General features: G+C 50.8%; 9 protein-coding genes across 9 annotated transcripts; 5 read left to right on the top strand and 4 right to left on the bottom strand.

Moving 5' to 3' along the window:
• Positions 1–1,374: 1,374 nt before the first annotated feature.
• On the top strand, positions 1,375–1,896 carry F5J12DRAFT_842881 (uncharacterized protein). The gene is made up of 2 exons (XM_051746180.1): positions 1,375–1,502; positions 1,549–1,896. Exons 1-2 carry the CDS (start codon positions 1,403–1,405, stop codon positions 1,728–1,730), a joined length of 282 nt encoding a protein of 93 aa, XP_051598235.1. The 5' UTR covers positions 1,375–1,402; the 3' UTR covers positions 1,731–1,896.
• Positions 1,897–2,004: 108 nt separating this feature from the next.
• On the bottom strand, positions 2,005–4,082 carry F5J12DRAFT_842873 (surface antigen-domain-containing protein). The gene is made up of 7 exons (XM_051746179.1): positions 3,904–4,082; positions 3,513–3,839; positions 3,140–3,462; positions 2,749–3,034; positions 2,532–2,676; positions 2,326–2,460; positions 2,005–2,258 (listed from the first exon to the last, which is right to left on the bottom strand). The coding sequence occupies exons 1-7, from the start codon at positions 4,063–4,065 to the stop codon at positions 2,083–2,085; spliced, it is 1,554 nt and encodes a 517-aa protein (XP_051598234.1). The 5' UTR covers positions 4,066–4,082; the 3' UTR covers positions 2,005–2,082.
• A 294-nt stretch (positions 4,083–4,376) lies between these two features.
• F5J12DRAFT_842871 (serine hydroxymethyltransferase) lies at positions 4,377–6,874 on the top strand. Its single transcript, XM_051746178.1, has 10 exons — positions 4,377–4,523; positions 4,578–4,635; positions 4,686–4,793; positions 4,842–5,042; positions 5,106–5,113; positions 5,168–5,258; positions 5,312–5,613; positions 5,673–5,802; positions 5,861–6,095; positions 6,156–6,874. Exons 2-10 carry the CDS (start codon positions 4,609–4,611, stop codon positions 6,494–6,496), a joined length of 1,443 nt encoding a protein of 480 aa, XP_051598233.1. The 5' UTR covers positions 4,377–4,523; positions 4,578–4,608; the 3' UTR covers positions 6,497–6,874.
• A 602-nt stretch (positions 6,875–7,476) lies between these two features.
• Positions 7,477–8,227, top strand: F5J12DRAFT_894432 (uncharacterized protein; the record flags this gene model as incomplete). The annotated part of the gene is made up of 3 exons (XM_051747739.1): positions 7,477–7,873; positions 7,935–7,988; positions 8,040–8,227. The coding sequence occupies 3 exons, from the start codon at positions 7,477–7,479 to the stop codon at positions 8,225–8,227; spliced, it is 639 nt and encodes a 212-aa protein (XP_051598232.1).
• A 1,394-nt stretch (positions 8,228–9,621) lies between these two features.
• F5J12DRAFT_235733 (uncharacterized protein) lies at positions 9,622–11,289 on the bottom strand. The gene is made up of 6 exons (XM_051738518.1): positions 11,000–11,289; positions 10,769–10,933; positions 10,631–10,703; positions 10,392–10,582; positions 10,049–10,245; positions 9,622–9,990 (listed from the first exon to the last, which is right to left on the bottom strand). Exons 1-6 carry the CDS (start codon positions 11,034–11,036, stop codon positions 9,730–9,732), a joined length of 924 nt encoding a protein of 307 aa, XP_051598231.1. The 5' UTR covers positions 11,037–11,289; the 3' UTR covers positions 9,622–9,729.
• A 1,699-nt stretch (positions 11,290–12,988) lies between these two features.
• Positions 12,989–15,113, top strand: F5J12DRAFT_723398 (Alpha/Beta hydrolase protein; the record flags this gene model as incomplete). The annotated part of the gene is made up of 5 exons (XM_051741449.1): positions 12,989–13,188; positions 13,244–13,423; positions 13,474–13,575; positions 13,642–13,730; positions 13,789–15,113. The coding sequence occupies 5 exons, from the start codon at positions 12,989–12,991 to the stop codon at positions 15,111–15,113; spliced, it is 1,896 nt and encodes a 631-aa protein (XP_051598230.1).
• Positions 15,114–18,129: 3,016 nt separating this feature from the next.
• On the bottom strand, positions 18,130–19,996 carry F5J12DRAFT_744578 (glycoside hydrolase family 18 protein; the record flags this gene model as incomplete). The annotated part of the gene is made up of 5 exons (XM_051742065.1): positions 19,396–19,996; positions 19,263–19,344; positions 19,068–19,213; positions 18,386–19,019; positions 18,130–18,335 (listed from the first exon to the last, which is right to left on the bottom strand). Coding segments are annotated over exons 1-5 (1,332 nt in total), but the record flags the coding sequence as incomplete, so codon positions are not given.
• A 1,471-nt stretch (positions 19,997–21,467) lies between these two features.
• Positions 21,468–22,752, top strand: F5J12DRAFT_949312 (uncharacterized protein; the record flags this gene model as incomplete). Its single annotated transcript, XM_051749779.1, has 5 exons — positions 21,468–21,705; positions 21,852–22,016; positions 22,074–22,221; positions 22,274–22,527; positions 22,580–22,752. Exons 1-5 carry the CDS (start codon positions 21,627–21,629, stop codon positions 22,750–22,752), a joined length of 819 nt encoding a protein of 272 aa, XP_051598228.1. The 5' UTR covers positions 21,468–21,626.
• A 2,136-nt stretch (positions 22,753–24,888) lies between these two features.
• Positions 24,889–27,121, bottom strand: F5J12DRAFT_235528 (uncharacterized protein). The gene is made up of 3 exons (XM_051738517.1): positions 26,682–27,121; positions 25,500–26,617; positions 24,889–25,447 (listed from the first exon to the last, which is right to left on the bottom strand). The coding sequence occupies exons 1-3, from the start codon at positions 26,775–26,777 to the stop codon at positions 25,186–25,188; spliced, it is 1,476 nt and encodes a 491-aa protein (XP_051598227.1). The 5' UTR covers positions 26,778–27,121; the 3' UTR covers positions 24,889–25,185.
• Between the last annotated feature and the right edge of the window lie 850 nt (positions 27,122–27,971).

The raw sequence follows: 27,971 nt of genomic DNA, 5'->3' as shown, positions 1-27,971 counted from the left end.
CCAGGGGCGCTTTATACGAAATGTAAAGGCTCACGATCTGCTTACTGGTTATACAGGCTTATGTGTACTACATGCATGACTCTGAGGACTCGTCGATCATAAAGTCTGCCGTCGCTGCCATATGGTGAGTTAGGCTACCGAGGGGTAGCCATCAAACCTGCTCATGCGAATTCAGGATCCTCGATACGTTACATGTCTCGTTTAGCGAGTATTAGTACGTCCAGGTGAATGCAGGACCAATTTCGATTGGTGTGCCATATGTTGTACTACTACCTGGTGAAACCGGTGCTTCTACCCCTCGTAACTCAACCACTGCAGATAACCAATTACGGAGATCTGTTGAGTTTGGAGTATATTGTGTGGTTCGTATGTTGTCCATTTCAAAGGTGCTTCCCGCTGATGAGAAATAGCAGGTCATTCCCAGTGCGTACACCCATTTTCCTACAAGGCACCGAATTAGAGTGTTTCACTGCTTAGGCGTCGCTTCTGGTGAATGTGCGTTCTTTCATCTCACTAAACTTTGCGATAGGATCTAACCCTACTCCAGACACTTGTTCTGATTATAGTTCAATTGTAAGTGGCCCTCTTTGCGGGTTGACGCTCCTAAACCAAGTGTCGCCAGCTTCTCTGCGCATACGATATATTGCCGTATGTCACACTCGAACTGCAACTCGAGTCATCATTGATTGGCATTCAGTATGTCGTCGTCAACCGAGGTGGTTGGTGACCGCACCAATTGTGAGTACATTTACTTGTGATGGCAAAGGTATTATCCAGTGACAGGATGTTGATAGATGCTACTAGTACTAGCTGAGTTATGTGAGTTTTTTTATTGCACTCATGAGGCATTATAACAATGTTTCGACAGGGCTTGCCATAGGTTTGTGCATTGTTTTTCCTCCACCGAGAGACCCATTCTAACAAGAAGCAGCGACAGCTATTGAAATGTGCCCCACTCTGTTCAACACCTCCGCTAAAATACTTATCTCCGCATGTAGACTCGTCAATAACACGCTCAGCTTCGCCTCGCACATCAGGGTAGTTTCGTTAACAGAGAAACTGGTGCAGTGGCTCACGGATCATTATTCTTAGTTTTACACTGCAGTACCTGTTGGGTCTGTCGTCGTTTTAGCAGAGGTTTTGCTCACGGTGTCACTCTGCATACTTTTGCATGGAAGTGGTTCGCACTCCGCAATTCCAAGGTGACTCCAGTCGGTATCGGTCGTTCCTTCCTAATGAACCCTACTTAGAACGAAGTGTTTGTTAAATACGCTTATCATCTATGCTGTTAACCGGTGTCTGCTGACTTTGTATGTTTGATCCCTTTTTGCTTTGTAACGGTGACTTGATTTAGTCCTTTTGTGGTAGACTAGTCATCATTGCGAGGCTCATTGTGGTACCTATGACCTATTGCAAGACGACTATGGCGTTCTTACACTTTATTCAGGACGCCGATGACATAATTGCATGGGCAATAGCGTTGGACTTCATCGCTGGAAAACGTCAGTCTTCCGTTCTCTGGGAACTCCCAATCTTACTATTGAATAGTATACGCCAGCTCGTTTCTAGCATCGTCGAATACTCGGCAGCATCTTCGATCCCGGGGTTCCGAGTCACATGAACCCGTCAATGTTGTTCATTTTGCGAAACCGCCAAAGCTTCTGGAGAATGGAGGGAGTTCAAAAGATGGAGAAAGGCATTCAGCATCGCGAAGAGAGGGAGAGGTGTGATTCTGGTAGTTTCATCCTGCATTCACTATCATATTTCGGGTATGACTGGATATATGTTCCAGAAGCCTTCTGGGCACTCTGGACACTTCGCTATAAGTGTATTAGTAGACAATCGTGTATACAGGTAATTTATAGCTCCCCGAGGATCTGGGACCATACATCACGGTGCTGCTAGAATCTTTTCGTGCATCCGCACGATTCCACACACCTGCGCTCCAACTCGAAGACAGGGGCCCCTGTCTCGTGGTCGGTGTTTAAGGGACTCAAATAAGTTCGGTTATAAGTGTGTGTATGCATTGGTATGATTCTATCGTTATGTATAATGTAAATACTATACGTTAGTCCCACCACCCTATAGCATCTCCAACCCAATCCCAACCTGTATGCCACGTCGGAGGCCCTCTCCACGTGCAGCGACGAGAGGAAATGCGACATTTGCCTCAACACGTATAGGGTCAAGGCGGTAGACGAGGCCAAGGCCAGCGGATACCGACGGACGGGTGAGAAGTGTGTGCATGGTGGAGCGCACTAGTGATCGAGAGTCGATGTCAGAACAGCTATGACAAGATAAGGCTTGCAATTCCAACGAACTCACCATCCTGATTGTGGTCTTGCAAGCGCCCCACGTTAACCCAAGTGTGCAATTTTATGGGCCACGTAGGTCGCATCGGAATGTTGCTGAGAAGAGAGAGGCCAAGTGCGTAGTATATAGTTCCACCGAGAGAAGTAGCTAAGGTAGTGTATTCAAAGTTAGGGCCGTTACCCTGGGTTCAGGTACTGAGGATGGACAGAGATACGTACTGCCTTGCCGTGGGCCCATGCCGTCCGCTGAAAAACCGCGCACGCTGAGCGGCCCTCCAAGTTGAAAGCGGTCGCTCCAGTGGAGGCTATCGCTATCGCCTGCAAGAACTTGCAACAGGCCAGAGCGAGCGCAGAGCGTCAGCGTCTGGGGCAAGGATCAGCAAGGCAACAGACGTGGGCGCTCGGTACGTGAAACCCGCGTAGCAGCTACACTCACCGAACTTCTTGGAAGGGCCCAACCACGTTTCGCTTCAGCTTCGGTTTTCCAGAACGCTGTTGGCCCCTCGCCCATGTCACCATCATTCCCTATGCTACTTATACTCCAAAACGAGGACGTAGTGTACGCTAGGGAAGGACTTGGCGGTATGCGCTTTGTGACCGAAAGCTCGTTGGTGATGCGCATAAGCGCACCTTTAGATGGTGTGATATGGTCATTTAGCATGTTGAGGGTCCACCTATGTGCCAAAGCAGCTTTAAGGGCAGGACCCGCCGATTGGCGGATGCTAGCATACAAACGTAATTGACGGAGCAATAACGACGTCGAGGTGCCAAAGGGAAGGCAAGGAGATCAGTACCCCCGTCGAGAGTAATCCAGATGTCCTACATACCCCAAACCTGCCTCAGGGGCCAGGTTGCCAATGGATCGCCAGAGAGCCTCTGCAGTAAGTTCATGCATACCACTCTCCAAACCATCGCCGCCATGTCGTAGGCCAGCTTTGATCGTAACGCGTTCCTCCCGGCCCAACCCGCCCTGTACGCCGAGTTCACGGTCTGCACCAGTAAGGGAGAGGAAAGCAGTAGTGCTAAGGGAAGGGGAGACGGGTAATGAAAAAGATGCGTCGAAAGCGCGTTTAGTTTTCGTCCCTACAGATGAGTTAAAGGCGAAAGTGTCTGCGCGGCCAAGAATATTAGTGAGGCGGGCGGTGATGGACTACCAGTGGGTGAGTGAATAAGAAGACGTGTGCAAGCGTAAAACCTCACGGCAGTGCCCTCGCAGTTCCCGATTTCCGTTGCAGTCTTGACGAAGAAACGGCCCCGTTCTGTCACGGTGAAATTGAGGTCAACGTCGCCGGGTGTACCTTGTGGGGAGCGTTCTATGCGTGCAGATACGGTGCGGAAAAGGTCTGTGGCCGAAAGCGAGTGCGAAATGCTGCGCGTGGTTTGGAGAACCGAGTGTAACGTCGAGCGGGCATCGGGCGATGTGAGACGCGGGCGGATGAGCCAGTCAAGAAATGTTTCGCTGGTGTGCGTTGCGCCATGCACTTTGACACTGGCTATTCGGACAGGACAGTCGAGCGTGTCGTTCACCTGCAACGGCGACGGACTCTCAGCGGGGACACACACCGCGTCAGGTCAGACACAAAGCACTCACCAGCTCTCCCAGGTGCAGCTGCTGGCTTTCGTACTCGCCACGCAACTTCCGCTGGAGACGCTCTTCGTGCCAAGCACGGAGCTTTTCCAAGTCGTCCTGACTCGGTTCGCGGTCAGATGGTCGCACCGTCGACTGCAGCGGTGGTTTCAGCGCGTCCGCCATCGTCCACAGCGTCGAACGAAAATACTAATTTTTTTTTTACTTAATAAATAATTTCTGTCTAACGAAATGGGTGATTATTTATCCCGGCAATCGAAATAGGGGCTAATGACTTTCTGCAAAACTGGATGTTCCTTCGGTCTCCAGGCAAGCAAAGAATGCGACACTTGGAACCTGCGAACATCCCACCTGAGGCTGGAAGCGCAGGGGTTTCACATTGACTCCGTGACTATTTAACCGATGATGTAAATTTTCCCTGGACCACACACAGGATCCGACTCGTGTGAGAGCGTATAAATTTGTGCAACATTTGTCTTTCACCATTTGAACTCGTCCGAGACCATACGTGTTTGAATTGCACGACAAGAGCTTCTCGCACACACCCACGTCAACAGGGAGCAGATCGGATTTATCCGGGCGATAATTAACCTCTCGAAAATTTAAGACTCTTGTCAGAAAATGTTGCATATTAGTCTCTCGCGACCTTTGCTTCGTCCCCTCACCCCAACACTTAGAAACTTCGGTGCCCTCGCTCATCTCAGAAAAATGGCAACCGAAAATACCCCTGCTTTCGTATGTCTAAGCTGGCTTGCAATTGCTCTGCCCGCTGATTTGCCCTCCAGAACAAAGTGTTGTATGCACCTCTTGCGGAGATCGACCCAGAGGTAAAAAATATCATCGACAAGGAAACATGGAGGCAGTTCACCGGCCTTGAACTGATCGCCTCAGAGGTACTCTCATCCTCTCACTTCGCATCGATTCCTTAACATCTTGCCAAGAACTTGACCAGTCTTGCAACCATGGAAGCCAACGGATCGATCCTCACTAACAAGTACTCGGAAGGTCTCCCTGGTGCTCGCTACTACGGTGGTAACGAGTACATCGACGAACTCGAAGTTCTTTGTCGCAAGCGAGCCTTGAAAGCGTTCAACTTGGACCCGGCAAAATGGGGCGTCAACGTGCAACCTTATTCGGGTAGTGTAAGCTTAATGAATTCCTTTTATTGTGGTAGCACTTGAACTAACTTCGGCTCGATTCCCTAGACTGCAAAGTACGCCAGGTTTCAGTCTATCTTCCCCTCTAAGATCTGACACGAGCACTTTAGCTTCGCAGCCCTGACCGCTCTTATCCAACCCCAGGACCGTCTTATGGGTCTTGGTCTTCCTGATGGCGGTCACCTCACTCATGGTTACTACGTGCGTGCTGGGTCATGTACTATCATTGCGCCGCTTCCTTACATCCTCTTCAGACGGCTAAGAAGAAGATGACTGCCTCCTCCATCTACTTCCAATCTTTCCCCTATGCTCTGGATCCGTCGACGCAGCTGATTGACTATGCCGGTCTTCGCAAGCAAGCCAAAATTTTTAAACCCCGTCTGATCATCTGTGGTGCCTCTGCTTATCCTCGGGACTGGGACTACAAGGCCCTCAGGGCTGTCTGTGATGACGGGGGAGCTTATCTCATGGCTGACATTGCTCACACCAGTGGTCTGATTGCCGCACAAGAACTTAACAGCCCTTTCGATTACTGTGATGTTGTCACAACCACAACGTGAGTGTTGAATCATCTAAGATCACAGGCCCATGAGAAGATTGACTGTGCGTGTGAAGGCACAAAACCCTTCGTGGTCCTCGCGCGGGTCTGATCTTCTTCAGGAAAGACGGTGCCAACTACGAAGATCTAGAGAAACGTGTGAATGATGCCGTTTTCCCTGCATGCCAAGGTGGCCCCCACAACAACGTTCGTATTATCATTATCCCTCTATTTCTAACTGCAACCTGATCTTGTATATCCGCAGACCATTGCTGCGGTCGCCACAGCACTCCTGCAGGTTTCTCAGCCTGAGTTTAAGGAGTACGCACGTCAGGTGATCGCAAATGCGAGGATGTTGGGATCTTCTCTCCGCGAACATGGGTACAAGCTTCAAACAGATGGAACTGACAACCATCTCGTACTCTGGGACCTCCGCCCGCTAGGTTTGACAGGCAGCAAGGTCGAGAAAGTTTGTGACCTCCTTGGGATCACGATCAACAGTACGTTCCTAGACTTTTTCCGTATGCGCTTTTTTCTGTGGACTGAAGATGCCGCATCAGAAAACGCAGTATCTGGAGACGCTTCTGCCCAGACTCCCGGGGGTATTCGACTTGGCACATCTGCGCTAACCTCACGCAACATGAAGGAGGAAGACATCAAGGTCGTGGCTAACTTCCTTCACCGTGCCATCCAGCTCTCTATGACTCTCCAGAAGGAGGCTGGTACTAAAATGCTCAAAGACTTCGTCCGCGTTGCCACGACCGAGACCGAAGGCAAAGTTGGTGCCAAGATGGTGAAGGAGCTCCGCCACGAGGTCGTCACGTTCGCCCGCAAGTGGCCTCTGCCTGGTGTAAATGTGGCCGGGCTCCAGCGCCCCGCTGGGATCGAGGAGGACTTCTAAGTTAAAATCCTCTCTTGAATACTTTTTTCCACTTTACTCTTTGGATCCAGATGAGAATGCTGAGATGAGAACGACTTCAACGATCACCTTGCAACCATAGTGGACATTCAACATCGTTCACGTAGCATGCTGTATTGTTATTGATGTAGTACTAATGATGTGCTGGCAGCCTTTGCGCTTTTGCAAAGGTTGTGACTTAGGAATTGTTACGAAAATACGTGGTTTGTGTCGTGGTACTATAGATCGCGCTTTGAGACTTCCAAAATTACAATGGTGGAGGTAGAGTCATAGGATGGACCTATCTGCTCTACGCGCTTTGCCTCGGTGGGAGAGTACCCGGGTTACTGAGGTAGACCACGTCTGTGCTGTCGAGGGTATATGCACAAAAGGCATAGAACCAATTGAGTGTCATGCATGTCAGCCTTAAGTACTGGGCGTAGCGCTCGATGACTGACGGTCCATTGAACGTACCATGACTGAACGATAGCCATACGCGGGGACTACACGAAAACGTGTGCTCGCCTTGGCCGTACAGAGAACGAAGCCCAGAAGTGCTTCTTACAGCATTCTCGGCCCGGGTGACCCACCAGTCATCCACAATGTAACACGGTCAGGGGAGACTTCTCTTCAATGACCATACGAGCTTATGAAACTAGAAGTTTTCCATTCATGGAGCATATCCTAATATCGTTTTATTACGATAAGCACAGAAACCTGCGCGCTTTCGGAGCGGAAGCTTACAGGAAACAGTTGTCGAACACGCGGCCTCCGAGGAGTGGGTGAAAACTGAATGGTAACATCTCCAGTCAATATGCATTATGCTATCCCTGCTGAAGTGCAAGTACAGCCTGTGGATACTTCACTTATGTCCTAGGAACACACCGTCCTTCCATGTGTGGGACCTACCACCGCTTCCACCGTTCAGGAACGCCATAGACGTCCTTGCCAACTTCCCGGACTACTTATTTCAGTGTACGAGGATGCATATAGAAGAGAACCATGCGTGCAGGCCGGATATATGGGCGTTGTTCGGAGACAATACTGATTTCGTTCTTAGCCATCCTAAAGAACGGCAAGGTCCACAACAAGCCAAGATCCGCCAGGCGGCAGCGCAGGCTGGACCCGTGCCAGATATACCGGAAGGGCAGGCCAGAATTCGACTCGCCACTGAGGGCGAAGCAAGTTTGTGCTGCTGTCCAGAGTTAGGAAATCCCGCAGACGGGTTCATGGTATGGCAAAGTACCATTTACCAATATCGAGGAGTATCCACGATGGCGCAGGCCATCGATACTGGAGAGACAACAATCAACATCAATTCCTACTATGTGACCTCATCTGAGTCTCCACCAACCCTGCACGAAATTGCCCCCGCAGAATGTGAGCTTATCAGGCCGCCTTCCAAGTAAGGATGCATACATTGCTCACGCACGCGTTGCAGGTCGCTTGCAAGGGTCTTTTCGTGTCACGCAACCTGCTGGACAAGACCTGCAGGGTAATGCCAACCCCCTATTGACTGCTTGGACGCACCCCACGTAGTTAACAGAGCAGTTGCATGGTTCTCGGTTCGGAACAGAGGAATACATCACTCTGATGAACGTATTCGACAAGACCACGAAGTTTTGGTCCAGCAATTCAAACGATCCGTCTTTCATCCACTTCGGGACTGTGGGAGACAGAGATCCAGAATATAACATCCCATCCGGGCAGCTCAAACTTCCTGGGCAACCGTAAATCAGGTATTACTGGGCTGGGCCGGTTCCTGAAGCTTTAAAGTGTGTCTTCCTTGTCGGTGATTTCGGTGGAAGCGACTGGCTCTTCTCCAGCTTGAAGGACTACCTGGAACCATTAGGACTCCAGTTCAGCCGACTAGACAGCCACATGCAAGCTTCTTAAGATACTTGACCACTTGATTATGGGTCAATAATCTGCCCCGTTTTACGGACAGAAACAAAGCAGTGGTGAGGGGAGTTGTTGCTTTTTACCTAGACCATCGTGTTTTAGGTCGTGTGGCAAAGTATGGAACGCACTATGCAACAGAGTTCAACAAGAATGACGAAGAACATCTCCGGCGGGCTACTTCCGCGATTCTTCGTTCCTCAGGGCGTACATTGATTCCGAATGCATTCTGCGCCATACTACGCAAGGTCGTGGGAGTAGTTTCACTTGTGACGATATTGGTACCCTGAGTCGCACATTGGGCACAGTAGAATCTGAAGCAAAAGAATTCCAGAAAGATTTCATCGTGCGATGTCCCATGTGATACCAACGCGATGGAGATCATGTGCTACAGGGAAAACTCGCAGAACCCCTGGTGGACAGATCGGAGCCAGGTAGGTAGTGACTCAGATGTACATCTACGCCCTTACGCGCGTTCGCGAACTAGCGATGTCCTCCAATCTATGCACCATTTACGCGGACACGTCGTAGGTCCCCAAGACATTTAGCCTGCACTACAGTTTTGCGGGCTTGAAGTTTTATAGACAGCAATTCAGTATTGTCCTCAAATTCGAGCTCACCGAACTTAAAACGCAGATTAACTGGGCCAAGAACGTGAGTGCGAGCACTCACGTGATGCTATGAAAGCTGACTTCATGTAGCTGCAGAGAGAAGAGATCAGTCTTCTTGCATGAAATCCATGGGACTCAACTCTCGCACAGGGACCCAGCAATGGTGGTCTTCGATCATGTGGTTGAATGTGACTATTGCACATCATGTTTGGTTGAGGCCATGCACATGTAGCAACAGGACCATTGACGAGTGCTATGGCTTGTCGAGTGCTTGTTGATCGAAGCCTCGGATGAATGTCAGGGGAATTGTGTGGAGTTGAGAACACCAGTTTTTTGTGAATGGGCACACGACGGACGTACCGCTGCCAAGGTAAGCAGGGATAACATCACCGATGGTGAAAGTGGTCAGCGCGAGCGGACTGAGGTATACAGAAAGTTTGACCATGTGTATGATCGATGATCGATCGTGGTGTAGCCCGGGCTACACGATAACGTGTGCACACCGCATCGTTACTTCCACCTCTGTCTTAGCAGGCCCAGATATACGTGGTTACTAGCAGTCTTCTCGCCAACAGATCTCATTGATAATGGTGGGTCATTGTGGTTACTATGGTGTCATTGAATTCCAATATAACATTACATGCCTTAGAACTCTATTATCACAAATAAACCGTCGATAAATATATCAACTTGGAACTGGCTGGAAAACCTCCACCGTCTCTCTGACTACAAATTACTGGATGTGGTTACACTATCTACGCTACTCTGCTTGGTCCCTGCACTCATCTCCGTCGCACCTCCCGAGCGCTCATGCTGCTCGGGCGCGGTCACCCCAGTGGTCATTGTGCCCGGGCAATACTCTATAGTCGTGAACTCCATCTGAATTCCCGAGTTCCCTCGTTCGAGGTCGAGCTGACCCTTGCGACATACTTTGTATACAAAGGTGACAATGACAAGCAAGTTGCAGATCATCAACGAGAGAGCAGCCTACACAGAACAGGGAAGTAAAAGGTAACACAAAAGTAAGAGCCGACTACAGACGTACCTTGACGTGTGCGATTAGGAGGATTCCAGAGGACTCCTGTGTGAACAGGATGGCCGAATGGATGATCGTGATAACGGTAATGATCATCGACGCAGTGAATGCTGACTGAATCAGAACCTTTCTTGATCGTGACAGCCTAGTCGCGCTCAACGACCATATAGATAATGCTACCAAACTGAAGTCTGCCAAACCGTCTGCTGTGATGAGTGTAAGCAACGCAGTGCGCTAGCGACTTCAACATAAAATAGGAACGCCAGACAGAAAAATGGATTGCGTCTGCTGAATCCGCCAAAAATGCTTTGCGACGGTGCTGTCAGGGATATGAATTTTTGATACTACTTACTGACAAGCTGGGAAACCGCAGTGGATTCGAACTCACGGCACCCTGAACTGAGGCACACGTAGATTCTCTGGCCCTCTACAACACAGAACATGATAATGAACGAAATCCCGACTGCTGCAGCAATCGTCTTCAGGGTTGGAGGCGGATTCCCTACCCGCATGATGGAGAGTAAGACACTAATTCGGGCAGCCCTATGCCTCTAATATGAGCTTCAGCGGGAACCTAGAGTTAGGCCGTACCACATCACTGCAGGAATGGAAAGTGCAGACATCCAAACTGACACAGCAGTCTGGAATGTCCGGACCCCTGAGCCTGGGAAGAAGCCCCCAGTCAACACACTCGTGATTCAAAATATCGGAGGACGGAGGCTCACTGACCAAGATACGGCGCGATCATCACAGCAGCAATAAGGGTAACAGCATCACAGACTAAAGCAAGTGCTGCCACTGCATCTTCCCACCAGAACCGGGCCATCCACCAACGATATCCGAGCCTGAGCACTGTGCTCAAGATTGCAACAGAATGGCATGCAATTGAAGCCACTGAAAGAGTGAGAACAAAGATGAGCCTGTTCCCACAAAAAGGCAGTGCGCAAACCCCTCACATACCCCTCATGCTCTGCGACCATGGTGCGACAGATATCATAGCAAACCAGGATTTCTAAAAGCACAATAATGTCGTCCACGGGACTCGAGTGGTCAATGCGGGAATGGGAGAAGTAGGAAGTTCATGACTGAACCAATAAGAGGGCGGTAGAGATTTCTGGTAGTAAGCCTGGCACTGTCAGCGCTTTTCACTCAGACGACGTGAGCCGCAGTCTGAATATCAGCAAGCGATGCTGGGCACGCCACGACCCACACACATACACACAGGTGGGAAGCTGGAATTTGGTAAGACTACCAAGATTTGGCTTGCAGCGGTGAAAAAACCGCAAGGGTCGATCAGATCTCGTCAGCTCTTGTTTATCGCATTGGCGTTACCCTGGCAGGAACACAACCTTAGCAACTGTCGATTGCCCTTTCGTTATTATTTTTTTAAGGACTCGACATGATAATTCCTACATTTATTACGCACAAGGTGCTCGAATGGAGGAAAACTTACATAAAATGGGTTGCAATTAGAGTTGTTCACTAGTGAGCAGCATTCTTAGTCCTTGCCGGTAAGTGACCTTCCCTGCGCCAAGTCGACCCACGTCACGAGTGTTTGTGGGGAAGGGAAATAGAGCGGCAAAGAGGAGAGTACTAGGCGCCCTCAATCAGAAATCAGCTTTAAACGAGGGAGAAGGTGAGCACGGATATATCTTGCGGGAACCTAGAGTGTCAGTGATCCTAAGCCGACTGAATAGGGCTGGAATTCGTGTTGAAACACAGTTCCAAGTTATGTACGCACTAGATGGTACCTTAGGGCAAGGTAGGCTAAATACTTGTCGGATTCGAGTGGTCAGGGTGCACCACTGTCTGTTAATCTGAACTTTTGAAGAACAAAAAACCTTAGTGTGACTGTCGACGAGGTCACATGGGAACTAAATGCTTGAGCATGAGAAGTTTTTCCACAGAGGGGCGGACCTTATCGATATCAGTGGCACTTGTCCGGTTTCACGTAGAACATCAGACTGCACGAAAAGCTGACCAGCTGGATCTGGATCATACCGTTCATTGTGGTTCATTCGCCCGCTCAGTCGATGGTCAGGACAAACTGACTACACTACCACAGTCGCGTTACAGGTGCAGGATCATGACAAGAATCACCCTTGATCACGTGCCATCAGCTTATCACTGGCTCATAAGCGTCGTATCGATCCGACCGACATGAAACAGAAAAGGTCGATAAGAACGGTGGAGAGGAGTGCCAGTGGCACGTCCCTGGTTAACACCTCCCACCACTGAGTGCATCCAAGTGATTCCAAGATCTTGCTATCTGAACGTTTAGACGGCAAAGGAATGGTCGTAGAACGGGAGGTAAGCTAAAAGTAAGATCACGAAGGGCTTTTTAAATTTGATGACCGCAGATCGATGGCGTTGACTCTATTGCGGTGCAAGCAAGGCTGGTTACGGGTCTTGTATAACAGTACTATTGTCACCAGTACTCTTCAATGAGACAGCACATGACTTTGTGATATCTCTACGAGATCGCTGCCGTAGATGGGCGCACTCGGGATCACTTGCAGTTGCCGTCTCAGACTCTCAGATCTAGGCCGGGCTGGCCTATGTACTCGGGAACCTGGCGGGTTGGGCACGCTGTTGGTGCATGTTTGTCATTCCGGGTGTTCCCATTCAGACTGCGCCAGGCGGGGTTATTTGCTTGTACGTCATCCAGTTGTGAGGTTTCAATTTCAGATTCGAACAGTTCTGTTGACCCGGTTTGACCCCTATGGTCACGTGGAGTTATCAATTCCAAAGTTGCCATTCTGGGACTACTACCTGGGTTTTTCATGACGTTGAAGCAAATCGAGCAGTCCATCCTGCAAGTCAGCTACAGCTCCGGATGACGCAGGAGACGGACCAAAGCAGCTTAAATATGTCTTGCCACCTCTCTTTATACCTTATCCCTCTCCTCCTCGTTGCCGCATGATCCCCAGCTACTACTGCTCGTCTATCATGATACCACAACCTTCGCACGTCTTCTTCCGTCATGTTGGTCTCCAGACAACCTTCAAGGGCATCGAACACCCGATCTCCACCTCTGACGTCCCAATACACCAGTTTCGCGGCATCAAGTATGCCTCCGTCCCCGCGCGATTCCGTCAGTCGAAACTGTGTACCTCCTACCCCCCAGTAGTCGATAGCACTAGATACGGGTATCTCTTCTTTTCTACCTCCCTTCAGGTCACGTCCGCTCATTCTACCATTTAGTCCAATCTGCCCTCAGAGCAGTCGCAGGAGTGTCGAGGAAGAGTTGATTGGTCTCCCAGAATCAGATCTCCCGAGGCAGGGTTTCCCCCAGAATGAGTTCGAGTGTCTCAACTTGAACATCACCTGTCCTGCCAACCAAAACTGCGAATCACGTCTCCCGGTTATGGTGTGGATACACGGGTAAGGTTTTTTTTTCTCTCGCTTGGGCTTCCTCGTGCTCATTCAAACAGGGGTGGTAACAGAGGCTGTGGTTCAAGCTGGATGTATGATGGTGGCTCCCTCGTTCGAAGGAGCATGTGCATCGGCAAACCGATTATCATGATTACTATCAAGTACGTCCATCCGTTTACGTTCGAGAAGCATCTCACCCTCACCACGTTTTCCCTTCATATGATTAGTTACAGACTAGGCTATTTTGGTTTCGCTGCTAGTCCATCTATTGCCGAAGACAATCGATTAGCTGGTGATGAGGGTGTTGGCAATTATGGTCCGTGCTTCTCCTACGTCGCCGTTCTCCCCCCGTTCTGAACGTTTCTCGCTTACAGGCTTGCGTGACCAACGCACTGCGCTTGAATGGGTGCACGAGTGTATCTCCGAGTTTGGTGGTGACCCCGAGAATGTGACATTGTTTGGGTCGTCGACCGGCGCGGCGGATATCATTCATCATCTATATTCAGGTGCCAACAAAAGGTGTCCTCTCTTTGCACGGGCCATTGTGCAGAGTGCCATCGTGAACTACAATGTGCCAGGCGTGCACGCCGCTGGCTGGCAGATTTCGAGGGCTCTCTCGCCTCTCCGGGCCTCGACTGTAGAGCAGCTTCGTGCGATCTGCTCCAGTACCCTTGCAGAAATACCATGTCCCGTCCGCGCTGTTGACGATGGAGTTTTCTTCCAAAATAATTGGCGCGAGACTCTGTTTCCGCCTGCCGAATCGGACGAAATCGAGAAAATTCCTCCGGGCAGGAACCTGACTGCCCTGCGCTTTGGTGTGCGAAAGCTGAAGAGTAACAGCCAAAGCCCTCATCCGAAGCCCCGGGTACTCCACCCTCATGTGGCTGGTCTCCAACCTCTCATCATCGGTGACTGCGCTTGCGACTCTGATCTCTGGTCGAACACCACTTCCAATTGGGCAGCTTCCGGTGTCGTCAGACGCCTCCGCGCCATATGCCAGTCTCTAAATAAGGCAACGGCACTCCTCAACGCGTATGACATTGCACCCCACATGACCGACGAACTGTCGGAGCGTGTGTTGGAGCTGATAGAAGACGCTCGAATATCGTGGCCTACGGAGTGCGTCTACCAAGCTGCTCAGAGAACTGGTAATCCCGTCTGGCGTTACGTTTTTGACCAGGAAGGTCCTGCTCGTGGCGTCCCCCACCACATGGCAGATCTCATATACCTCTTCGACAATGTCCCATTACCTCTTTCACCGGCTTCGTCCCCACTCTCATTCGCCGCAGATGACCTTCCGTCCCTGCCCTCCTCTGAGAACGCATCCTTTGGTTGCGGCCCCGTAACGCTGAGCAACATCAATGAAATAGACGAGGAAAGGTTCGATTACTGTACCCGCGGCTTGCCTTGCGGGGGCTGGGCGCGGCCCGTGGTCGACGAGTGGACATACGCTCGCGTACGTGACGCCATACAAACTCGCTGGATTGCATTTGCATGGGGCGAACGTCCATGGGATAACTCGCGCGGGAAGATCTTCGTATTCGGCCCGGAGGGTGAAACAGGCGAGCGCTCCGCAGGAATCTTCGAGGGTCGAAGAAGGCGCAAACTCTGGGAGAAAGTGCTCCGTCCACTTGGGATTGAACTGGTGCAGAAAGTCGGGACGGAACTCAGCAATGGACCCGGTCTGGGCTCACAGTGATATTCTAGCCCCCGAAAGCCGGGTTTGTCGATGGTGCCTTGATGAACGTTTTCGGTTTCAGAGACCCTTCGATGTCTCGCGGCTTCTCATTTCCAAGGCTCCCCGTCCGTTTCCCCACTCTTGGCGACCTTCCCCATCAGACCTTCCGAATCTTTCCACCATCCATCCTTGTCCTCGGATTTCGGATTTTCAAAACAAAAAAGCACGCCCGTCTGCCAGCGGAACGTCTACATCAGGATGGCTCTCCTCGGGCAAAATATTATCATAGGTTTTTCTCAAACCATGTGTTATATATTCACCCACTTCTTCGGCGGGCAATCACGACTCCCCGTTGACGCCTGCATATCATCATATCACTAGTGTAATATTACTTCCATTTAGTTGACTGCTTTGTAGAGGTTTACTTTGGCATGTCTTTTTTTCTCTATGGTACCTAATCATAAGTGCGACCCTGTTGAGGCATTGAAGGTCGAATTCCCATTTGCATTTAGGATTTGAGTAGCAGTTAATTCTCCATGATATGCTTTGACATGGCTTCCTGTGGAAATATATCTGTTTATCATAGCCTGTGCTCGCATTGCAGTGTTTGAAGCTTGAACTGCAATGTTGGAGTTCCTGTGGCTGTCAAATCGGAGCAGGCGGGGTACAGGACCCCACGCGGATTAGATCGATTAGTTGAGCATAGTGCTACATAGGATATATTCCTCAACGCACTTAAATTGGAAAAAAAAGTCTTTATAGATTGCAACCCCCGGGCCGGTCATGAAGAGGCTGACCCAATTGCGGGGGAAATTGTTCAAAACAGTACGTGTTGTGGCGCCTTCCATGATTGATCAAGACCTCCGACCGCGACTAGTACCGATTCAGAGGGTTCCATAGCATCCCTCTTCTCGCCGTGCAAATAAATGGGTATAGAGAGGCAGCGAAAGTAGGTCACCTGATGAATTTTGCGCAGCGGTCGGCGGATCCTCGGGGCTGCTTGAAGAGTGCCAAGGTAGGCAAATTTTGTTCCAACTTCAGAGTCTGTGGTGACTCCAACCAGCGTGGAACGCTGGCGGGAAACCCCTCAAATCCGACTCGGGTTCCCTTTGACAACGACATGACTTGTTCGGGGGTATCCAACGCTCCAAGGAGGTGCTACAGCGGGCAGAGGGATGATGACTGGACGGATAGCCATCCTGCTCCACCGGTACCTAGGCACGCGATGTAATGGGAGTGCATATAATCGGTATCGCACAGCACTATCTGGACCTTGGTGCATGACGCGAAGGGCATGAAGACAGTGGGTAATCCTTGCAATCGCAATCTATCGGATATCTCGTTCTGGTGAGGTTGAGCCAGACAACTTGCCTGATCGGAACACACTACTGTGGAAGAAAGTCCAAACAGCAGCTTCAGTCCGGGGAGGGTTCTTTCCACATTCCCCAGGCCTTCGGATGGGGGGATCCTGACTATGTCCACCAATTGAGGGCACAGCGACAACAAATCCCTCGTTCTTCTTGGGTTTCTTTTCCAAAACCAAGGGTCTTGATGGAACCAAGCTTACAATTGACCACGAAGTCGACTTGGAAAGGGACTTTCTGAGCGTTCCAATAGCACCCGGTCCGCATGGCAACCACAGTATATATTTGCCTCTTCTGCCAAGTACTCCGCACTGGCGGCGGAAGAGCATGACTTCCTGTTCCATGCCATTCAAATTGAGTAGAACAAGAATGTAGTGCCATCACGTACGGCGTGAAAGACGCTAGTGGACAACATACAGTATACTTTATAGCCGAACTTCGTCAGCAGTTCACATATGCACCTGAGTTGATGTGGAAGGTCATGTATTGTATCAGAAGTACCAAGGAAGGCACGATTACTAGAGGTCCGCAGAGTTCAGGATGGTAATTCCTAAGCAATGTGATAAACTGGCTAACTGCCTCATGTAGGCGGAGGACGAGGAATGGGCACTGGGAGCCTTTGCTGCTCGAAGAGACATCGTCGAGTCTAGAGTCCTCTCCGTCTGGGCAGTCATGCGAATCCTGCCAAGTTCTTTTAGTATTTCCCCTTCGCGCTCCTTTGACTGTGTTCAGCTCGTTACCGCTGCCACGAGTTCGCTCATCGCGGTGCCGTTCAAATTGCTGCACATACATATCCAGCATCGTACACTGGTGATTGCATGCTGGAAACACCGTCTGCGGCTACTTGCTAGGATGATGGACTGTGAGGAAGAGGACACCTGGACGCTGCTCCGGAATCCCCTGAATGACTGACGTCCAAGTCGCGGTTATGTTCGAAGTGGACCCAAGAGTGGTAGTGCACATCAATCACGCTCACAAGCTACATGAACCTGTAGTAAGTCGCCAAAGCTCTATTTTCACAGCGGTTCGCCGATCCTAGCCCAGAGGATCTGCGACAGTGCGACCGCGATAACGATGGCGATGGTGAAGGTTGCAGGGCTGGTTATTCGAATAAGTCGTGAATTCGACAGAGTTAATCAATTACCAATACATATATGTACACCAAACACCTCTACCCATTACCGTTGCTATTCACCCACCGGCGTGCGTTGCCAACATCCATATGATCCAACCATTGAGGCTTCCGAGAGTAGTGGGATATTTCGATACCTCTCGTGACTCAAATCGAACAATCTCCCACAAGGATAAAACGCGACCAGTACGGCTACAATTCTCGTCCCCAATGACCTTGTGGACAAGTGAAGTTTCGGTTGCGACATACAACAAACTATCTAGTAAACAAAGAGTCGACTAGAAGATACAGTCAACCCCATCGAGGGGTAATGGGTGCCGACACATGTACAAAATTAAACAGATATATACTTCCCTCGGTGGTAACAAATCCATATTCCAAACAATCACATCACCCGAGACCAGCGAATGAATGGAAATGCCAGAGACAGTTCAACCGTCTCCTGAGGCGATCGAAAGTCAAAGAGCGAGGCAAGAATGGGAACGAGTTGAATCCACCATCTCGTGTCGTATCAGTGGTTCATGACGACATAGCTCCGTTGATGGCATTGATAAGTAGGCCGTTATAGTCACCACCTACTTCGTACATCGCAAACCCGCGCAGACCAGCCTGCGAGATGTATTGACCCTTGGCGGCTACACGAAAATGAGACCGTACTCGTCTGCCAAGAAATAGCGGGACAGTACTGAATGACTGGGGGTTATCGTAGGAGAATAGAACTTGCGAGTTAGGGTCATAGAGGAACGGCTACGAGGAAACGTTAGAGCGGCTAAGATAACTCGAGAGAAAGATCTCACCGTCTGTGAGCAGTTATCGAACGTGCTAAGCATGCCGGATGCGACGCTTCCATCGGAGTTCAAGTAACCGTACCCAACCAGAGCCCAGAAATTAAAGACACCATTAGGTCCCTGGGAATTGCCACAAACGTCCAGAGTACCGGGAGGAATGTAGTCCCAGGCATCACCTTGAGGTTCGTTGGCGGCCGAGAACGAGGTGTAAAGTTGGATTTGACCGTTCGGGGCAGCAGTGGAGCTAGGCACGGAGAAACTGTGACTATAGGACGGGACGCCGAGGACAATCTGGTCTGCAGGGAATCCAGCCTGAGTCCAGGCAGCGACAGCGGACTTCGCAGAGCCACTTGGATTGGAGGAACACGAGTCGTCGAGAGGAGCGTTGGGGCCAGTAACGGTGCTGAAACTTCCGAAGACATCGTAGTTCATGATCTCAATCCAATCAAGTTGCTGTGCGAAACCAGAAACGTTTGTTGATGGACTGCCGGTGGAATCGACAAAGGGCAACACGCTGACGGCGGCAGAGAGCGTGAGATTCGGGGCTTGTTGACGCAACTCGGTGATGAACTCCAAGAAGTTGGCGGTGTCATTGGAACTGATAACGTTACAACCTACGCCTTGTTTACCAGGATATTCCCAACTAAACTACCGGTGAGCGACTCGTAGTAGTAACGAACGGCAGACGTACTCGAAGTCAATGCCGTCAAGGTTGTGAGCAGAAGCGAACTGGGCTACATTGGTCGCAAAGGTAGAACGGTTCTGAGCCGTGGCAACGGAGCTGGACCAGTAGATAGAGCCGTCCCAGCCACCAATGGTCAAAAGGGCTTTGACATTCTGGGCACGACTAAGAAACAAGGCAGCAAAGAAATCACATGATGCTTACGTTGGTGTGAGCAGTGGAAACGAATTGGTCCAAGGTCGAGCCATCCAGCAGCTCGACGTTCAAGTTGCTATCGGGTTGTGCGCTGGAGGGGAGAATCAGAAAGTGCTACAAGCAGTCGGAGAGTGGGACTGACGTAAAGTATGTCATTGTGTTGTAACCAGACCAGTTGATGTTTGAAACGGTGAAATTGGAATGCCAGTCCGCATACCAACCCATGGCAATGCGCGAGGAGCTGCCGCCGCCAGGTGAGGTCGTGTTTGTGGTGGGAGTCGGCGCAGCGGCGGTGGTGGCGGGGGTAGGGGTGGTTGTGGCGGTAGTAGAGGCAGCCATGTTGTTCACAGAACACACCGGGGCTGCCAGAGCGAGTGGCAGAACAGTTAAGAGGGCGAACAATCTCATCGTCGTTTCGAACACGTCGAGGATAGGGGGAGGGGGAGGGGGAGGGATAAGCGAGAGACTGTGCTGGGAAGGTGAGGGTGGAGGACGTACGCCCCGGTATAAAAGAAACGAGGGAGAATGAAAGAACGTGAGGCTGACGGGGACTTGTTGCTGGTCTTGTACTTATTGCTCTGGCATGCCATAGAGATGACGGTAAGGAACAATCACCATTTTACTCGGTCAATTGTTCGGCTCTGTTGCCTAAACACCATTCCATAGTCGCCCATTGTCGCCCATTGTATCTACTTAAGTAGGGTTTTTTTTTTTTTGCTTTCTACAAGTACTGGCGTTTAGGTGCCGCTGTTCTGCATGGTGACGACGCCGCCTTCAGAGGCGTCCTCATAACCGTCCTGGCGGCACGATATGGCCACGCCGGAATCTTGTATCTATCACTCTCCGTTTTGATCATCCGTGTTCAGCTGTGTAGTTTCATTCCTCCGAATCTGGAATTCTCACCTACTTAGCAGCTGCCATCTGGAAGACGGTGTTTACAACAGTCTCATGTCTGGCGGGTCGTATTCTAACGTCCCACAAGTTATCCGATATCCCCTTAAGAACGGCAGCAACGGTGGTGTTCACCCTATGTCCCAGCCCCCTACACAGTAACAGCGAGTGTCCCTAGTGAGCGATTTTATACACTGATTCAATCTACGTACAGTTTATTGGTCGATGGTAAAGGTGGATAAGTGATTTGGTCCACCTGGCAGTAGGTAGCCGTGCAGTAATATTCGATCGGACGCCTCACCTCTGATCTCTCCGTTCTCCGGCGCACCGCCGCCTCGCTTTTGCTCTCGCTGCTGCATTCCGGAGAGGAATATGAACAGGCATGCACAACGCTAGAAGCTCGAAGCAGGCCGCGCGTTTCGAGCACCATGTGGTCTTCTGGATCGGGGACTATCCGTCGGGTTGGGTACCGCATTGTGTGGAAGGTCTCGGTCTTAGGAAATCGAGTCCCTAGTGGTCGGCGAGAAAAATCCTAATGATTACAGCAATGCTAGAAAAGGTTCACATAAAGCGCAAGGAAGGGGGACATCACTCTTCGTATTCATTTAGTAACGCAGCCCGTAGGAGAACAAGCGCGTTAAACTGATCTGCAGGCAATTCAGCAGATGCGACTGAGTGTCTGCCAAACTCAGCAGCCTTGTTTATTTCCGCACTCATTACCATGCTCGCCTGGCTTCCTCCGACAACGGTCTGCTTCAACTTCGCAACGATCGGTACTGTAATCCTGAACGTCCCCTCGACAACGCAACATCTGACCGCCGGGTTTTCGTGCAGTAAGTCCTTTAACATGTTGGGGCATTGAACGCAGTTGCCAGCGATAAGTATTTGTACACACAAGAGGGGAAGGACTGATCATCACGAACGGCATGAAAACCGTATTCAAAAGGCCGTCATAATCCCCATGTGGTCCGCGTTTGGCACCCACTACTGCTCGCACAATAATTAATTACTACAGGTGCCCGCACCTAGAGGACCCCTGGACCTCTCTATCTGCGTCGTTTGTCTTAAGGTCTGAGTACCTTGCCCCATGCTAACAGGAAACATTTCCGAGTCGCTCCTCGTTACCGGAAGATAACTGCTGTGGCGTTGCCAGTGCAAAATATATGATTTAATACGTCTACCATTGTTTTCAATTTACTTTTAGAATGGAACCGTGCCAACTCCGAGATTGTCAGATGTTCATTGCAGCAATTGAGGAGTTTGACTTCCAGTTATTTTTTAGCACTTCATGCACACCAACACACTAAGCGCGCGCGAGCAGCCCACCAAGAGACGCCTCGGGGGGACCAAATCAGCAGAACAGCTGATCTGGTCTCTAACCCGAATCGATCACAAGTGATCGACTCTGCAATTTTGATCTACCCCCGGTTAGCTGGCACAGGACGGTCGTTACCTTGCGACTGAATTTACAATTGTAAGACCATGTGGCGTCGTACTGCTATGTTAGGAACAAAGGCGATACAAATTGATCTGTGTTCGGTGATGAGGGCAGGCTTGACAGGTATAGCCACGCTCCTACAAAAGGCCCTTTCGTCGTTGCAGATTAGCCTTCCTTCCGTTAGTGCAGTTGACCTGCAGAGTGCTCTCTCCAACCCGCCGCTCCCTTCAGTCCTTCTTTTTTCCCCCCTCTCTCAGTAAAGCTATGAGTTCCTGCACCTCCTGGTTTTAACTACGCAAAGGCATATGGCATCGAATCCGTCGCTGGCGCCGTGATTTTTGCCATCATTTACGTGCCTTTGTTCTTCCTGTATGTCAGACAAGCGATTGTACGCCCAACCTACGTTTTTATTGTCATCGCATTCTTCTGCGCAGGTAAGTTATGCAATCATCGCATTCCCCATATGCTGATTGACGACTACATGATATAAGTGAGAATCGCAGCCTTCGTTTTGCGAGCGTTATTGGCTTCCGTGGCAACAGACGGCCAGAATCTTAACTTATTCATAACATATGAAATCATGTACAACGTCGGTTTCTTCGGTTTGCTTTATTCAGCCTACTCCCTTGTTGTTGACAGGTCAGGTTCCCTTGAGTGCTTTAATTGCGAGAGCGTACTGATCTTTTCACAGAGGCTTGGTTTCCGATCTCCCTCTTCCCAGCGATCCGATCTCCAGCCTTACCCGAAGACGCATGATTTTCCGTCTGTTGTTGACAGCGGCAGTTTCTATTGGTATTACGGGTGTCATCGAAGCTGCTGTCGGAACTACACAACACACGGTAGACGTTGGCGACACCTTGCGCAAGGTTTCACTGTACATGTTCCTCATACTTTGCATACTTGTTGCCTTCCAGGCTGTCCTTCTGGTGCGAGCTGAAGCTTTTTGTAAGTATATCTATGGTTTCGAGTTGGGTAACGAAACTTAACGTCCCTGCAGATGGCACATATAAGGTGCCCGAAGGAGCATTCGGTGCAAGACACGGCATTCATGTTCTTTGCCTCATCTCGCTCCTCCTGGTTACCCGTCAGGGATTTTTTGCCGCCACCGTTAACAACGCCGCAAAGCAAAACAATGAACACTTGTGGTACCCGCTTGCAGGCTCTCCCTGAATTGTGTGCCGTACTCCTATTCGCCGCACCGGGTCTCGTACCGTCACTGGCAGAGTTACCATCATAATCTGCCAAATGTAGGAGAGGTTATGATCGACATGACATTCGTAGACTAAGGCGGACATTTTTGACCCGCAACTGATGTAACCATAGTTGATACCAGGAGGTTTACTGAACGATGGCAACGATTGCTCACTTATGAATAATTTCTCAGAGCACGCTTTCATTGCGGTATGATTGTGGAGGGTGGGGTTGAAGTTCCCTGGTCAAGCTGTACCGGTATGTAGCTTGCTGACAACGTTGGCAAATGCCCCCTCGCCATATTTAACGACCCGTTACGACTACCATGACGCATGCGATCCCTCAGCGGCGTTTTACTTTCATGTGGAAACACAGGAGCCTCAGAGAAGATGACCTAGAGACGAGAAGGTGCGAAGTACAACAACATTTGCACCGCGATCATGTGCGTTGTTCCTTGAAGGGAAGGCGGAACTAAAGTGCGAGAATAGAGGAACAAGGTAGTGCGACCAGGGCATATGGTCAGCGCGGACATGCACCCTCTCATTGTCGTGGCAGTTTGAACAAAGGGAAAGGCATCACTTCTTGCCGTGTACGGAGGAGTGGCACCAATTCTACATAGAGAAAGCAGCGCCACAATCCTGTCTGTAGTCCAGAGGTACTGCGACGACATTCGGTGTCATAGATTGGTGCAACGTGTCAGGGAGCTGTTGCGACTTGCAAAACGGTAGGCCTGGCCGCCCCGCAAGGAATGTGACTTCCTGAAAGTCTGCGACGTCAATTAGTAAACAGCAACGGATACGGGAAAGATCGTTCACAGGGTAACTCGGATACGTACAAGCAACTTGGGGTCATCGTCGATTGAGTCTCATTAGTATTGCATTTACAGCTGGCCCACTTGAGTCCAGATAATCAGTATACGTACTACCGAGGCGCAAGGTACCGAAGCCACACTGAAGCTCCGTTCTGGCGTGACGTGTATGTGGCCCAGGTGGACGTTGCCTTGGCAAGTGATACTTAGCATACATGTCGTCCAACGATCGTGTCAGGGTCGTGTGGTGTCTTCCGGCACGGGTCCGACTCGGTTCTCGTCTTTCTGTCTCACACTCATGTGCGTATGTGTGATAACGTCGTCCTCGACCTTCCCTAGGTTCCCTACACGGTCTCTTATCTTCCTCGTTTTCCTTACGTTTTCCTGCTGGGACCATCGAAGATAGTCAGCATCTGTTAGCAAGGGCTGGCAACTAGTATCAAACTAGAATGCACATACCCGTGGAGCAACTCAACGTACGAGGTACAGCATCACATCTGAAGATCTGGCTCGTGCCCTGTTCAATGCCTGTCGGTGAATGCTATAGGAAGGTGGGTGGCAAAACAAGTTGTTGAACGGCAATTTAATTATGAAATCGGATGACCTTTGACTATGTAGACTTCGAGACTGGTGATCAGTGTGGTGCACCTCGTGTCCGCTGAATTGTTTGGCGGGTTGATCGACCCACTCCCGCCCATCCGACTTGTGCGCATTGCTGGGCGTCACAGACGCCAATTAGTCTAGTTTTCCTCGGTGAAAGAGCCTCAGTGACGGTTGTCTGCCTCGCGAGTCTGGCCCGCACTCCCCGGTTTCTCACTCATGGGCACAAGCTGTCATGGATTACGTTTCTTGCACCTATCCTGTCCGGGCATTCAGGCGAGCCCCACACTAGCCTACATACGCTTCTCGGCAGGATCATGGTGTCCCTATACACGCTGTCGGATGTCTGCGTTCGTTTCAGACCAGACATGTTTTCCCCACAGTCAGGGATTGAGTTTTCCTCATTCCTAGCGGTTGCTTTATACCCACCCGGTATAGAAGTGCTGTAGTTACGACCGTGGCGTCAGTTGGTAACGAGATATCACGGAAAGTTTTGGGACCGCGATTAGGTTTCTAACCTGATCCTGCCCACATAGCCCAACGGCAAGTGGTCGTGATACATGCGCTCCCAGTACTCCAACTGCGGTGCGAAACAATGATCAATCCATCATCACGTTCTTGGCGACCGAGAAAGACCTCCATGATTGCACGAGTTTCATTCAAAACGCCTGGCCAACTGTATACCACATCCTGTGAAGTAGCGCGGCTATCCGTCTTCCGATATGAATACCGAGCGGGTGATGGTATGCGCGACTAAAAGTTTTTTTTCGCTTATCGGCCGAGAACAGCTTGGAATACATGCACCTGGGCAGACAAGATGGCTACATGTCTACTATTACAGGAGGATACCAGCTCCGCAACGATGTGGATGTGGTGAGTGCGGGGGTATACTTATGCTGATAATGATCGAAACGTGAATGCTTTACGAACGTGATGGTCCGTTGCATAAAATACATATGTGGATTTGGCATGCAAGGACCTAGGGAAAGGAGGCACGATGGAACTCATTCTTCGTCCTCCGACGTAGCTGAAACTGGGGAATCCATAAGGTATCCAGCGACTATGCCCTCCTCAGGACAATAGTTCGTTTGTTTGAGCACGCCGCGGAGAGGGACCTTCGGTATTAGCCGACGACTGAGGTCAATTCGGACGCCTTCCTCATTTTGCCAGCCCTCATTTGGCTCTGGGTAGTCGTCTAAGTCAGGGGGGTAAGCTTCGCCCGGTGGTGGAGGCCTGTACGACCCGTCATTACGCCACAGCTGGTCCCTGTGCAGCACACAATTGTCAGTCAACATTGAGGGGAATGAGGGAAACCCACCCTCTACGATTGAACCATCCCTTCCTACGTTGGCTGGGTAAAACTGGGCTAGGGCAGATCAAATTCTCACACCACCTCACGGAACGAGGCGCCGGCGCAGTTTGCGACCGTATGCGCCTCGGCTCGTGAACGTGTGGCTTGCCACCCTCCGATTTGCGGCGTTGTGGCCTCGCGGAAATCTCACCACCTATATCGCTTGGTGCAGAAGTGAGAGGGTGCTCCCAATCTTGGACAAACAATCCCGGAGGGAGGAGAAGAGGCCCATAGGATCCACTGTTGGATGATGTTACGCTCCTTTGCGACCCAGAACGACCAAGCTGCGGGGCTGCAGGTATATCATCTGGTTGCCATTGGCCACGATAAGTGCCTTGTACATAGACAGGATACGATGGAGTGTCTTCAATGTGGAGTGGCGGCGGGCGAGGCCTCAGGTGATTAGGGGAGATGGAAGGGGAGCGCTCGGTGGTCAATTGCAAACTGTCCTTACGCACTCGGGTGCTCACGGGTGGCGTGGGGAGCGGGCGAGAGCCCTGCGAATGCGCATCTACTCTGCTTGTTGGCATCGATGAGGCGCCAGTACATAGCTCCGTGCACGTCGGACACGTGTGGTAGGTCCCTGGGTACGTGACTAACGGTGCTGGGTTTCGCTGACCATAGGGTGGACGTCGCTCCGGTGGCGCCAGTTGCAGAGCTCCTCTCCTCGGGCTATCTTCTAGGCTGCTGTTACTTGAGGATGACGAATGAGTTGCAGAGAAGATAGAGTCAATGTCGCTTCCCGTAGTGTCTGATGATGTCTGATAATAGTAGGAGTTGGAGTTGGAGAGGAGGGGGCGCTCATAAATATAGGAGTCTGAAACAGGGCCAGTGTGGATGCCACCGAATCTACCGTTGCGACCTTGACTATCGTCTGAGCTTTGAACTGGAGGTGCCCTGGTGAGTTTATGGTGGCCTTCCCAGGCCGCCGGGGCCGATTGGCGGGATTGTGATGACGATCGGTAATCCGCGTCACTTTTCGGGACAGACGGCTGCTGATTTGCATGTTGGCGGGACGATGCGGAGAGCGACGGAGCTTTGAAGATACGAACAGAGAAGCCCGATGGAACAGGAAGGACATAATTCTTTAAATAATCAGGTGTTCGCAATAAGCCCCGAGGAACGCAAAGCCAATTGAGGGCGGCATACCTTGGAGGAACCGGAGTTCCCGCTACGGTCTGTGCGTGAAGGAGGGCGTGTTCCGGTGCTGAGCGAAGCCAAAGAAGGAGCGAAGGAAGTAGCCATAAGTGACCTCCTGTATTCTGCAAGAGGGCGAGGGCATGTGCGGTTATATAACGACGGACTTCCGATAGGGTGGGCAATTTGTATGTGGCCAGGCAGGGCCAATTACCACGAGTGGATACTCGAGGTACTATGGCAGGTGGAATTGGCGGTTCCACGACCACGCTGCTTACACGAGTTCATCAGGCTGCACGGCATCCCTTCCTTTCTGATGTGCTGTATAGAAAAATGAGATTCAAGTGACTCTAGGAGGCCATTAGACAGCCTCAAGTTAGGATCAGCTAATCTTGAAATATGTGACGAGCAAAAGGTAGAGCTGTGGACACAAACCGGTTTGGCAATGTTATCAGTGAAAAATGTGGCGATTGGGCGACCTGAGACGTCATGACAGAGGGCAGCCTGATCCGGTGTAATCCGGCCATCCGGCCAACCTACGAATTGGCGGTCATGGGGTGCTTTCAAGCGCTTAGCGCAAGTTACTAATGACAACATTCGGGAGCACGACAAACAGATGTACAGGACAGCCCAACGATAGTAGCTGTAACATGCACTCACGGGTCCATCGCAAAAGGTAATATTCAAACCAAAATCGGAGGTCGATCGGCGAAAAGTTTTACTACTCTCGAGGTGCCCTAAACCTCTGTCGCCAGTCTGCCACTGGGAGCGCATGCACATAGACCAACGGAGCCGGAATGCCTGTACCGAAAACAGGCCGAATGAGAAGGATTACAGCAGACGATTCCACAGGTAGAAAGAAACAGAGCCTCCTGAGAGACGGTGTTCGTACCTCTAAAAGAGGCTGGACAAAACTCCCGCATAATTTCATCTCAGGGGCTGCGCAACGGATAACAACCCAAGCACCACGGCGTGCGCAGGTCCAAGAAGACACATCAACAGTCTGGTGATTCACCGCAGGTGCCTGGAGATGAAAAGGCCGTTTAGGAGCAAGGTGTGGGCGTGAGGTGAGGCAATCGCCCCGTACGGCTTCGGTGCGATCAAGCGCGCCAATGGCAAACTTCGACCACAGTAGCACCGGCCGGAGCTAGGTGCGGCTGAGGGTTTCTCTCCGCCTGAACAGGATCAGGGAATGGCAGAGGGCGATAATCCGAACGCCAGCTGACCAACAGTTGCATGGCCAACAAAGAAGTGATTGGCGTGCAGTTGGAATACATTGATGCAATTTCATTTGATCGTCTA

Source organism: Pisolithus orientalis, assembly GCF_024613125.1.
Source record: "Pisolithus orientalis strain OTSU chromosome Unknown F5J12scaffold_23, whole genome shotgun sequence".
Lineage (NCBI taxonomy): Eukaryota > Fungi > Basidiomycota > Agaricomycetes > Boletales > Pisolithaceae > Pisolithus > Pisolithus orientalis.
The sequence above is the reverse complement of the archived record's forward strand: the minus strand, read 5'-3'. Positions and strand labels throughout refer to the sequence as shown.

Coding starts and splice junctions, on each gene's coding strand:
- F5J12DRAFT_235733 (XM_051738518.1), bottom strand. CDS start 11,036: ATGATATCTGTCGCACCATGGTCGCAGAGCATGAGGG. Junction 10,704..10,768: donor GATGATCGCGCCGTATCTTG/GTCAGTGAGCCT, acceptor GCTTCTTCCCAG/GCTCAGGGGTCCGGACATTC. Junction 10,246..10,391: donor TGCGGTTTCCCAGCTTGTCA/GTAAGTAGTATC, acceptor CACTCATCACAG/CAGACGGTTTGGCAGACTTC.
- F5J12DRAFT_842881 (XM_051746180.1), top strand. CDS start 1,403: ATGACCTATTGCAAGACGACTATGGCGTTCTTACACTTTATTCAGGAC. Junction 1,503..1,548: donor GGACTTCATCGCTGGAAAAC/GTCAGTCTTCCG, acceptor ACTATTGAATAG/TATACGCCAGCTCGTTTCTA.
- F5J12DRAFT_842873 (XM_051746179.1), bottom strand. CDS start 4,065: ATGGCGGACGCGCTGAAACCACCGCTGCAGTCGACGGTGCGACCATCT. Junction 3,463..3,512: donor GGAACTGCGAGGGCACTGCC/GTGAGGTTTTAC, acceptor ACCCACTGGTAG/TCCATCACCGCCCGCCTCAC. Junction 2,461..2,531: donor CATGGGCCCACGGCAAGGCA/GTACGTATCTCT, acceptor ACACTACCTTAG/CTACTTCTCTCGGTGGAACT.
- F5J12DRAFT_842871 (XM_051746178.1), top strand. CDS start 4,609: ATGGCAACCGAAAATACCCCTGCTTTC. Junction 5,803..5,860: donor AAGGTGGCCCCCACAACAAC/GTTCGTATTATC, acceptor GTATATCCGCAG/ACCATTGCTGCGGTCGCCAC. Junction 6,096..6,155: donor CCTTGGGATCACGATCAACA/GTACGTTCCTAG, acceptor ATGCCGCATCAG/AAAACGCAGTATCTGGAGAC.
- F5J12DRAFT_235528 (XM_051738517.1), bottom strand. CDS start 26,777: ATGGCTACTTCCTTCGCTCCTTCTTTGGCTTCGCTCAGCACCGGAACA. Junction 26,618..26,681: donor GGAACTCCGGTTCCTCCAAG/GTATGCCGCCCT, acceptor GATTATTTAAAG/AATTATGTCCTTCCTGTTCC. Junction 25,448..25,499: donor GGATGGTTCAATCGTAGAGG/GTGGGTTTCCCT, acceptor TGTGCTGCACAG/GGACCAGCTGTGGCGTAATG.